At 34.8% G+C, this 12070-nt stretch overlaps 1 protein-coding gene and 1 long non-coding RNA gene across 5 annotated transcripts; one reads left to right on the top strand and one right to left on the bottom strand.

Annotated features, from left to right (window-relative positions):
- Window positions 1-4143: 4143 nt before the first annotated feature.
- On the bottom strand, window positions 4144-7860 carry LOC110631387 (nucleolar GTP-binding protein 1). Its single transcript, XM_021779200.2, has 3 exons — window positions 7717-7860; window positions 5001-7067; window positions 4144-4324 (listed from the first exon to the last, which is right to left on the bottom strand). The coding sequence occupies exon 2, from the start codon at window positions 7050-7052 to the stop codon at window positions 5010-5012; it is 2043 nt and encodes a 680-aa protein (XP_021634892.1). The 5' UTR covers window positions 7053-7067; window positions 7717-7860; the 3' UTR covers window positions 4144-4324; window positions 5001-5009.
- Window positions 7861-7884: 24 nt separating this feature from the next.
- LOC110631388 lies at window positions 7885-10907 on the top strand. 4 transcript variants are annotated; one of them, XR_006348475.1, is made up of 4 exons: window positions 7885-8382; window positions 8492-8541; window positions 9731-9814; window positions 9904-10334. It is a non-coding gene; the product is annotated as an uncharacterized LOC110631388 (long non-coding RNA). The 4 variants fall into 4 exon arrangements; XR_002490503.2 differs by adding an exon at window positions 10529-10907 and having other exon boundaries at window positions 7886-8541; window positions 9904-9980; XR_002490501.2 differs by having other exon boundaries at window positions 7887-8541; window positions 9904-9980; window positions 10086-10334.
- The last annotated feature ends 1163 nt before the right edge of the window (window positions 10908-12070 follow it).

The following is a 12070-nucleotide window of genomic DNA, read 5'->3' as shown; positions in this document are numbered from 1 at the left end:
TAGAATATTAACTGGGCAACTCTGGTTTTTGGATAAGATCTTGGTAATATATCAGAACAAACTTGCCCTAGATCCTAGTGAACAAGACCCATCTATGAAGCTATTTTATCGTATATTATTTTGTCAAGAAGTGGACATATCATTTGGCAAGAGAAGGAAAATTCTAATGAACCTGCACTGGTCGGGTTTACACATGTTTCACAAACCATGCATTGTTCATTTACTACAGTAGAATGAATTGTATTTCAAGCAATTCAGGTTCAGTTGATTGAATTTTCAGCTACCCATTGACATATTTTGTCTAGAGATAGCAAAAGATGAAGGACATTTAAAAAAGAAATTGAGAAAAGGGGAAACAGACAATTGACTTTTGTTACCATCTTTCAGACAACAAAATTAAAGATGATCTATTTCTTCTTTAGTTAAGAAACTACTCTAGTATGCAGGGGTATGCTTGGTCTCCGTAGCCGGCAGTCATGTTGGAGGCAGAAAGCTTTGGTAGGATTTTGGAAAATCATCTTCTAGAATGGCAGAAATCAAAATCTTTTGAATTATATTTTCTCATCTGCCAAACAACACCCCTCCCTCATGAGTTCTAGTTATGATGGGACAATCAGGCATTTCGTGATCTAATGAAAACCTGACAAATTTAAATTCAGACATGTTCACATCAGCTATCCCTAACCAACCAATAGAAAAAGCTGCTTCTGCTATATATGTATATGATCCTTTACAATGTTCATACTAAATATACTGTGCATCATTGTTCTTTTTATATTATTTCACCAGCTCCTGATCTCTAGATGCCAAAAAGTTAAAAGGAAAGTCAAAAAAGCTTTCAAGACATTGATCAAAAGTATTAAAAAAAAAAAAAAAGAGAGAGAGCTGGCAATATGATATATTGAAAGTCCCCATTGGGCCCAAAAATCCAGTACTCCATCAAGTGAGTGGGGAAGAAGATGAAAGAGATTCTATCATCCAATTAAGTAGTTATTGAACTTTGTGTGTTGGCTGTTTTGGATTTGTGGTTGGAGATCCAAAATATATGCAGTCCTATCAGCATTTTCAATTATATAGTTAGAGAACATCATAGCAAATTGACTTCAAATGATCTCATTATTACAGTAATTTTAGTGACAAGCAAGTGCAGCATTGCTTTTTAAGAGAGATTAAGGGTTGTTTACAGTTTGATGACATAAGCCCTAAATTAAACAGGGAATTTTATTGCACTAGATATATATTTTTTTAATGAATTTTCTCATAAAACACATTATTTTTATGCCAACTCAAGTAAATCCAAATAAAAATAATGAGGGAAAAAGGTGTGGGGAAATATTAGAGGATACTCCAAAGTTTCAACTTTTTAATGCTTTTTCCTTACTGTTTCTGTTGAGTCTTGCCAAACCTTTGTCTCTACCTCTTAAGGTTACTCCTGTAATAAGTAAACACATATACCTGCAGGTTGATGAAACTGGGCCAGTAAGGAAGGCCTTCTAGGTCACTGAAGCAAACCTAGTTATTGTATGAGAATCATCCTAAGACAAGGGTCAGTTGTCAAATCGATAAGCGATGAATCGAGAATAGAGAATCGAAATCTTCATCGAAATCCTAAGACATACCCATCAGCATATACATATATCATGCACATCATTAGAATTTAACTCAAGAAAAACCCAGAGATATTGGTAGGGTACATAAAATGAAAGTGGAATCTCTGGGCTAAGAGGTAATCCACTTTCAAACAAAGTCACTATAAAAGAAAAGAGACTTACAGATCCTTTTAGAGGCTTCCACACCATAACTTTTATCAACATGTGGCTAAAGATTATAGGCAGAAAACCAGGATCAATCTGCAAAAAAGTTAAAATACCAGTAGCATGTGATTGCAAATATGAATCTGAATGTACTGTGAAAGCACTCATCTTTTTTAAAGCTCCAAATAATTGCCAAAGTATAATAATAATAACGTATAAACTTGATAATGATAAGTCCAGCTTTTCATTTTGCCGGCAGGTCCACTTAAGTACATTGATGAACAAAAGAGCGATGAAGCAACTTCCAGAAAGGGATAATGTTTCATTGCTTGAAAATCCTATCTTCATGAGCTGGGTGCTACTTGGAATTCCAAATAGGAAAACGAGTTCAAAGTTGACATAATTACTTGAGCACGTATAAAACTTATATATATAACAAGTGTAATTCAGCAGATAGAAGAAGGGCAAGGAACAGTCTACTTGCAGCATATTACAGCCACCTCCCAATCAATTTGACCTCTTGTAACTTATCTTGTGAATCCGTATGGTTTTTTCTTCTTTTGTATCATCAGGATTCAATAACCCAAAAATGATTTGGAGATATCTCTAGTGCTTAGAAGTTGGAATTGGTAATTCTAGAGTAATGAAACCAAGTGCTTAATAGAAATTCAAATTCTCAAGAAACATACCAGTACCTTCAGAAACATTGTCAAAATGATGGTAGCATTTGTTCTACTTCTCTATCAATACATGGAGATTCTATGGAAGAAAAAGGGCCAGAAAATTAACAGACCAAAAAAAAAATAAAAATTATGCTCTTACGAATAAGTTAGATTCTGATATTAACAGACAGTTAATTCTTGATCCTAGTGTAGAAAGAACGGTATGGGTTTATAGATTATTGGTTTAACATTTCATATAGATACATAGAATAGCAAGGTAGTGTATAATTACAAAGTATCATGTTTGTTAAGTCTCCACTTGGAGTTATATGTACAATGGAGCTTCAAGGTATATATATATATTTATTTTTGCTAAAGGGTGATGTGACTTTAAGGTGATTATTATTCTATTTAAACCGGAGAATTAATCAATAAAATCTAAAGATTCAATTTGATTTTATTTTTAAAATTTTCAGTTTATTAGGTTCATTTAATTTTTAAATAAAAAAACAAATTGATGTATAATATTTTGCAAATTCCTTTCCGTGGGTCACAACAATATGCATTGTGTTCATTGGATCTCTGTTCATATGGCTTCAATTGTAGCACCGAATTTTCTTTTTTTGCATGAGAAAGGCATAGGTACCAAATGTAGATTGCTGAGTTAAACCGGTTGCGGGAGTCATTTCTTCCTCTTCTATGCTAGCGTGCTCATTAATGATTCCATTTATTTGTTGGGCTTGTAATAGATCATATATTTAGGCATTTGATTTTCTTTTTTTGAAAATGCGCATTCAATTAAATACATTAAATTTATTTTCTTTAAATTTTTGAAATACTAAATGGCTTGTGTTGCTATTACTAACATAGTAAACACTTTTAACTTTTAAATTATTAGATATTTAATATTATTTAGAAATGATAAATAAAAATTGATGTGTTTGATTAAAAGTATAAATATATTTATTATAAAAATAAGTAAAAAATGATAAATTATTCTAGTTAATGCATTTGTTTTTGTAAAATCAAAACGTAACTAAAATGGAATTATTTCAATTTAATCAATTCAATTTTATATTTTATTTGCTTCAATTCAATTTAAAATTTTGATAAATGCAAATTTTTAGTTTTAACAGTTTGATTCAATTTAAACCCATCGATTATTCATCCTTTATTCATAAATAAGATTGAAAAAAAAAAACAATTATCCAGTATCCAAACGGCAACCCTGACAAATTAAAATTAGCCGTAAGTCCAAATCCAATACCAGCCTTAAACGGGTACTTAACTGACTATATTATCGCAGTCAAATAAAGATAAATTCATGAATACAATGATATTCTCATGTAAAAAGAAAAAAATAAAAAAGGAAAACATTTTAGATTACCAGATCATAAGCAACGAGTTAATGCGTTAATTGGTTAAGAATAAAAATGAATCAACTTATTAACTGATGTTGATATTTGATGTTTATTGTGCATCTGAGGGGCTAGACGGCTGGCGGATCAAGAGGCAGAAGTTTGACGGGTTGCTATGGCCTACGAGGGTGCTTAGCTTCCTGTTAATTGTTGGAGAAAATTAGGCAGGCCTTGTTAACAGCAGTCAAGCCTTGAACGAGCACCAACTTTTGCGTTTAAGGAAATCCTTATCCGAGTTCTCAGGGCAAGTCATTGAAGCAGGATTGAGCTTAGAACATTAATTTTCCAAATTCAAAAGTGATAAAAATATATAAAAATTAAAATCTCATTCAAAATCGAATTAGAAGACAAAGATTAAACAAACAACTCATTCACTGCCACAGTACAAACACCGCTGTAAATTGAATAAATGATAAGGCATGTGTACAGAAAATACAATCCATGTGTCAATCCATAGTCCAGTATAACGCAAAGGTAATCAGGCCTTCCCCTGCAAAATGCAAACCAAAAAAAAAGTTTACTAACTACTTCACTTGGATTTCTTTGCATTTGCTCCCTTTTCATTGAGAGAATTACTATCAAAGTCTTTAGATTTTTTAAAAAATTTTACTAGTTCGTCTTTATTTAAAAATCATGCATCTTGTAAAATTAAACTTTTTAGTTTTTCTGTAGAGCCTATCTATTTTAGACTTAATAAAAAAGACTAAATAGTACAAATATTTAAAATTATAAAAACTAAACAATATAAATATGACAAGCTAGCCGATAAATTTTTTAGTAGAATAACTAAAAATTTATGATTTTACAAAATATAACAATATTTTAATTGTGAGATTTTGAAATAGAGACAAACAAAACTTGATAGTAATTTTCCCATCTTATTTGACGTGAAGCTCATTGATTAGAACAAAGAATCAAATAAACCAGAATGTTGCAGAAAAAATATTAAGACAGTCGACACACTAGGAGAGAACCAAGGAACCTGCAACTGACACGAAAATTGTATGATGTCTAGTCACTCGAAAGTGCATTTCAATTTAGAAATTTATAAATCAATGCACCAATAACTCAAATCAAGCACACCCAAGTAAAAAGAACTGCAGAAGCTTCAAAGGAATGAGCACTAAACAAGAAGGGGTAAGAAATCAAGTGCATATGTAACGAACCTTGAATGATCAGCGTCTTTGGGTTTTTCCAATGGAACGCTTCCCAGAAAACAGGTGCTTAGGTTTAAGACTAGGAATAACTCTATCTGCCTCTCCACGACGAGCATCCTTATTCCTCTTTTTAACAGATTTCTTAGCAAGCTTGAGGGCTTTCACCTTCTGAGTAGAGTCCTTGAAGCCCTCTCCAGGGACAACTTCACTTGGAGGCCGTGATTTCGATCTTGACCGAGATCTGGATCTCATTCGCAGCTTCTTATTTTGTTGGTCAACGTCCATGTCCATGGCATCACCAGCATCATTATCCCCTCTGTCAAGTGACCTCTCTCTCTTGCGGCCCCTCCTAGAGAGTGACCTGCTACGGGCGCGATTAATTGCATGAGAAGGATCCAACCCCAAAGCCGAAAGCTGTCTGCCCATTCTCTCTGTTGTGAACTTCCTGTCCTTGTCAAATTTTCTAGGTACAATAGACCGACTTTCTGCAGTGCTCTTCTTCATCCTATGCTCTTGAATGAGCAAGCTTTTCTTTCTCCTGATCTCAGCCAAAGCTGCTTGCTCTTCTGGGGTTAATTCCTCACCATCCATTGAGAAATCCTCATTTTCCTCCTCTGCTTGCCGAATACCTTCTTCCGTTTCTAACTCCTCAAGTCTCTGTAAGATATCAGGATCAATGAAGTCATAAACATTGTGACCATCCAGAATTTCGGGCAATATGTCTTCTTTCCATTCTTCATTGGCTAAGATGTAATTCTTCCTCAAACTTGCAGAGTATACACCTGCACCACCATTTTCGTCTTCCAAATCCTTTTCGGTTTTTCTCTTCTCCTTCTCTGCTGCCTGCGCAGCCTGCTTTGCCTTAGCTTCCAAAACTGCCTGAGGTATACAAGGTGGCCTTTCTTTCTGGTCACGTGGCTTTGGTATTGCAACATGGAACCGATTCAAGCAGTCATTTATCTTTTTTGACTTCATCTTTAATTCCACTCGCTGATCCAGTAACCTCTCACAAGCTGCATTCTTCACAGCAATAACCCCCTCCTCAGTCAATGTGCTCATTGTCAAAAGAACACCCTCATCATTTGTAGGTTCACCTCCTTGACCAATCACAGTTTTTAAAGCTTCTGCTTTCATCTCCATGATTAATTTCATGTCTTCCTCTGATATCCCTTCAAGCGGCTGCAAATCAGTCTTGTTGCAGACAATTATCAAAGGTTTGTTCATAAAGAGTGACTTGATACTATGGAATAAAGCAGCTTGTTGAGCAATGCTATAACCACAGGACCCTGAGATGTCCAAGAAGAACAGCACCGCAGCTCGTAGATGTGCCAGAGCTGTGATACTACACATCTCAATGATATTACGATCTTCAAAAGGTCGGTCCAGAATCCCTGGTGTATCAATGACTTGGTACCTTAAGTACTTGTAGTCTGTATGACCCACAAAAAGTGACTTAGTGGTGAAGGCATATGGCTGGACATCCACATCAGCCCTAGTAATCTTGTTAATGAAAGAACTCTTGCCTACATTAGGATACCCACAAATCAAGATAGTTCGAGTATTGGGATCAATTGAAGGTAACCTTGCCATGTGTTGTCTTATTTGCTCCAGATAAGCCAAACTAGGGCCAATCCTCTTAATCACAGTACACATGCGACCAAGAGCAGCAACTTTCAGAGATTTGCACCGATATAGTGAGTCACCATACTTCAACAATTTCACATAATCCTTTGATATCCTGCTAATGAGATTCTTGGCAGTGTTTACTTGGCCAAGGGCAAGCTTGTAATGGTCTTTATTGTAAAGGACATGAAGGAGGTCACCATAAAATGGATGGATATCATCCAGTCGGGGAAACTCCTCAATAATTGTAGACAACTTCTCACTAAAATTTTGCTGGGTGTACTTGACTTTGCGCATGTAAAACTGACGCAGACGAGAAATGGCATATCCCTTGTGGACAACCGTCGGTGTTTGCCTTTGTGTTCGAGAGAGGATAATGTCAATGAAGTCCTTCCCACTTGGGACCACAGTGATCTTCTTAAAATTATACTGAACCATCTTATTTAGTTTATTCTACAATGCAAACAGAGATTTGGTTAACCAGGTACTTGCAGTTAATTCAGAAAAAAATTTATACAGCGAAGCCAGGTTCATACTTGGACAAAATGTTAAACCTCAATTCTCGACTACAATTTCAGAGGAACTGTTCGCAATTGCACAACACGTATGTCTCCAAGTAGCGTATCATTTCAGCCAGACAGTGTATAAAATATATATACTAACAGACGGCAAACTGATTCAAAGATATCCATTACTTAAATTGCGACAAACAATGAAAGCCATGGCCTATAGTATAAATCCGCCGATTTCTCAATAGTATTCTTTTCCTTGATTAACAAAAGCTTGTATTTAGGGAGAAACAAGAGATCATATAAAATTATTCGATATCCCTAAATGAAAATCATTCAAAATTATTATAACAAGTAGGCAAATCCAGATAGACCTAGTTAAAGCGAAAATGGATTAATCCAACAACGTCTAAAAACAAAATTTAGCGGAAAACAGCGAGCTGAGCAAATATAATTTTTAACAGAAATTAAAAACGATACATAAAGTGCAAAGTTCAAAACTAGATTAGTAAGGGAACGTCAAGAAACAAACTCGAAGTCGAAATCAACAAATAATGAAATTGAAGCTGTAGGACATTGAAGAGAGAGCTTACCTTTCTTGTGACGTAGTGTGGTGCTGGGCTCAGCAGCGGCCCTGTCTAGGGTTTAAGGAAAGGAGAGAAGGCTGGTGGTTTATGTAGGGTTTGTAATTTATATTCTTATCTAAAGACTAAAATGCCCTTAAAGTTTCCCCTTCTCTTCTTCCCCTCCCCCACCCCCCCCAAAAAAAAAAAAAAATGGTTCGGTTATTCACCGTGTGCTCATCCACAAATGGTCCGCAGTCTCGTTTCACTAAGATGAGACTGGGAATGGTGAGCCCAGTTCTCTGAAATCCTTTTCTTCCCTCCGAAATCTCTCACCAATCCTCTAATGTGTCTCTTTCTCATCTTCTTCTTCATTTCCGGGACGATCTTATACCTCATGGGCTCCTGATCTGCCCAATAGTGCCAGTGTTGAGGCCTATTATCTCTCTTGCTGCATGCCTGATAGGCGTCTTAGGATAGCTTTTCTTCTCAGCGGCGGCGTCGATAGTAGTGTCGCTCTCCACCTCTTGCATGCCGCTGGCCACTAGTGCACAGCCTTCTACCTCAAAATCCGGTTCCAAGTGCTGTCCCTCTCTCCGCATTGTTGCTATTCTTTGAAATTCCGGCTCTTTGTCTAAGAAAAATTAGGGAGTGGTAAAGTGAAAGTAAGACCAGCCGTGGCCTATGAGACGCAAAGTATAAAACTTGAATTAGTGCCCCTAGTAGTTTATAGGGAACATTAGGTGCTTTTATTTTTATTTTATTTCTTCTTTATTCACCAGTATGAGCGAATTGTTTTCTGTAGGAGGATTGTGAGAACTTTTGGTCAGAATGCTCATGGGAGGAAGATTTGAAGTATGTCAGTGCTTTTTATGATGAAGTTATTTTCTTTTCTTGTTGGCCTTTTTTTTCCGTTTGCCTACTGAGAATTTCTGACTCACTTTTTGAGTAATTGAATGAGTTCATATAGGCATTTTACAGTCTTCGAAATCTCAGAAATTAGTGATAAACATTTCAGGTCTCTTACATTATTGAGAAGTATCAATTTGGCTGAACTTTGAATCCAGATGTTCTTTGAAATATGAGAATTAAGTTTTGCATTTATAAATTGAGCTTGAAAGTGGAAATTATCCAAAGACGAGTTGGCTCCATGTTTTATTCTTTCTTTTAAATTTTCAATTTTTTTTATTGCAAGTGCATTTATGGATGCCATCAACAGTATTTGATTATGATACTTCTGGGCATTATGCCAATGTTATCCACCCATCTGCTGATGAAATAAAATAAGCTTTTATGTCTTAGAACTCTCAAAGGACATGCTTAAAATCCAGATGTTCTTTGAAATATGAGAATTAAGTTTGGCATGTATAAATTGAGCTTGAAAGTGGAAATTATCCAAAGACGAGTTGGCTCCATGTTTTACTCTTTCTTTTAAATTTTCAATTTTTTTTATTGCAAGTGCAATTATGGATGCCATCAACAGTATTTGATTATGATACTTCTGGGCATTATGCCAATGTTATCCACCCATCTGCTGATGAAATAAAATAAGCTTTTCTGTCTTAGAACTCTCAAAGGACATGATAAGCATGTTATTCGCACGTTTGCTATTATTCTTTTTATGTTCCTTTTTTTTTTGCTAGTCTTTTTTAATATATTACATTTAACTGGCTGCTTTGTGAGGCATAAGATCAAACGTTTTTAAAGTGGAGGCCTTTTTTGAGATGGAGTTTTTGCAATAAATCTTATTGTTTTCATGAAAATACCAGTAAAGGAAAGATGTGATAGTAAATGTGGTTTTCCATGGTTTGATGCACGGTTGCTGCATTAGTTAGTAAAAAATCCTGTTACAGAAAGTGTTTGAAGGCTAGAGTGAGAAGAAAATAATGATTGAAATTAGGAGCATGGAAGACCATATATGTTGTCTTTGATTTCTATTATTTTGAACCTTTGATGCATGTTAATTGGTTGTAAATTCTTAAGAAGATCACTCGAAACAATTGTCCATTGCTTTCTGTTAACATCTGTAATTTTGGCTTTGTAGGTCTAGGATCAAACTTATTTTCTTTCACATCTGCCTCAGACCCAGTTAAAACAACTTATTTTCCCACTTGGTGATATTCCAAAGGTGCATTGCAAGTCTTCTTGCAGTTCAGAATGTCTATGAGCTCTGGTTCTTTTCTTGTTTCTAATTTTTTTTCTTCTAATTATTTGAAGGATGAAGCTCACAAACTTGCTACACAATTTTACCTAATAGAGACAGAGGATTCCAAGGACTATGCTTTCCAGGAGAGGTACTACTTCATCTGGGAAGTTGTTTCAATCACATTCCTAGACCTGGAAGCCTCTTTGAGATATTTAATTTATTGGTTTTGACCCACTTATTATATTTACTGCAGGGCATTATGCATGTATTTCCCTGATTTTGTCTTGCAAACTTGAACTATAGAGTGTGTTGGAGAGGAAAAAAAGGCCAAATGGATTATTTGGCCCCTGACCTTTATACTAGTTTCTGTCTAGGGCCCTTTGTAATACTAAGTCTTGTCACTCTAAAGCAGATATGAGAATGTAATGTTTGATTCAACTTTCTGGGCACATTCTAATGTCCATATTATTTATTTGCAGTGTTGTTTTTATTTTTGCTTTCACAGGCTACTAACAACCATTTGAGTAACTGTTTCTCAAATGTCTACATATCCATGGACTTAACATCCTGTAAATTTGACCTAACATAGTAGTTTTATGTCAACTTTACTTACAAATTATGCAGTTCAATTTTTTTATATCAGGGCCTTTCCTCAACTACATTGCTTAGTTTTTCCATGTGCCTTCTGATGTGCAGGTATGTTGTTGAGAAGAAGGTTAAGAACAATGTAGTGTTTGTGTCAAGAAATTATTTCTCATTTGACAAAAGGAGTTATTCTGTGTTCGCTCCATGAAATGGTTTAGTTGGTTGCCTCCTAAGAACATGCACATGCTCCAGTGCAACCTGTTTGCGTGAACAATGTTATCAATATTTGCCTCCATGCATCCTTAATCTCTTTCGCTGTTATTAGAATCTTACATTCTCGTTTCCATTCAGATGATTCAATTTGATTCTCCATCCTAATGATTCAAACTATAGGGTGAATCTTAAATGTACTTGAATCATAATCAAATCTTATGATTCTGTAGAACCTATCATTTTAGTTGATTGTTTTTCTAGAGGGTTGTCATACTTATTTTTTCCCCAGTGGTCTTTCTTTTAGCTCTCTTTTTTCCTTTTATTTTCTTTCTCGTCTTTTGTTAATTTATTTTTCTGACTATAATTATAAAATTTCATATTAATATGTCCTGACCTTTTAATTTAACTCACCATCTTTTTTATTATCTAATTGTTTGATTTAATTTAAATAGGAGTATTAGGATATGCACAAGGATAATCATTGTTTATAATTTAAGAGTTCATAATTATAATATAAAACCACATAACATGATAAGATAAAACATCATTTTTCATTAGCTGAATTATACTTTTATATTCATGAAAACATACTACTGTGATATGTTTTTACTCATTTTTAGAATATATATCTTTTTAATTAATTTTGTAAATTTTTATCGAATATTATGATTCTAATCAGTTCTCTATCCAAATCTCAATGTGCCAACTATGGTCTTTCTATTTAATGGATCCAAACTCTGTTTCTGTTTGGTCTCCTTTATAACTTACTGAGATGAGGTTCTGGAGAAAAGTTTAGCATCAAATATGAATATTTTGTTGTTTTGACAGTAACAGTGATACATTGCTGATAGGCTTCCTAGTATGATTATCATGTTCTAGTAGTTTAGTAGGCATGACAATGTTTCCCGTTATGTAATATTCTGATACTCGGACACGTGTGAACTGCTGTCATCTGTTAAAAAAATAAAAGAAGTTGGACTTGGACATATCAATGAAAAGACACGTTCAGATCCCAGTGAATTGGATGCGAGTCTTCATGATACCCTAGACAACTAACAAAGACTTAGATAATAATAGTTTGCAAGTGAGCTGGAATTAGCACTCTGTTCTTCTAATGAATCTCTTCCAGTGAGCCTGTTAATTACACTGCCTTCACGAGGTGAGGTCACTCGATGTGATCAGAGGCATATCGTTGATGTAATTCACAACAATGTATATTTTGTTGCCACAATCCTTTCAAGCGTACGAATGTTAGATTTCTAATTGATGCTGTGGCATGAACTTCTGAGTTGTTTTACAGTGAGGTGGAACTGCTGCTCTGCTCTGCTGCTGTTTATCTTCTTCATATAATCTGCGGTATCTTGAAATTCCTTTAATCCCATTAAATTCTCAATCGTATTTTCTTTTTCAGAATTTAAATTTTAAATGATTTGTATTAGG

The sequence above is a fragment of the Manihot esculenta genome, chromosome 14, assembly GCF_001659605.2.
Source record: "Manihot esculenta cultivar AM560-2 chromosome 14, M.esculenta_v8, whole genome shotgun sequence".
Classification (NCBI taxonomy): Eukaryota; Viridiplantae; Streptophyta; class Magnoliopsida; order Malpighiales; family Euphorbiaceae; genus Manihot; species Manihot esculenta.
Note: the sequence above shows the minus strand (reverse complement) of the source record. Positions and strands in the feature narration are given on the sequence as shown.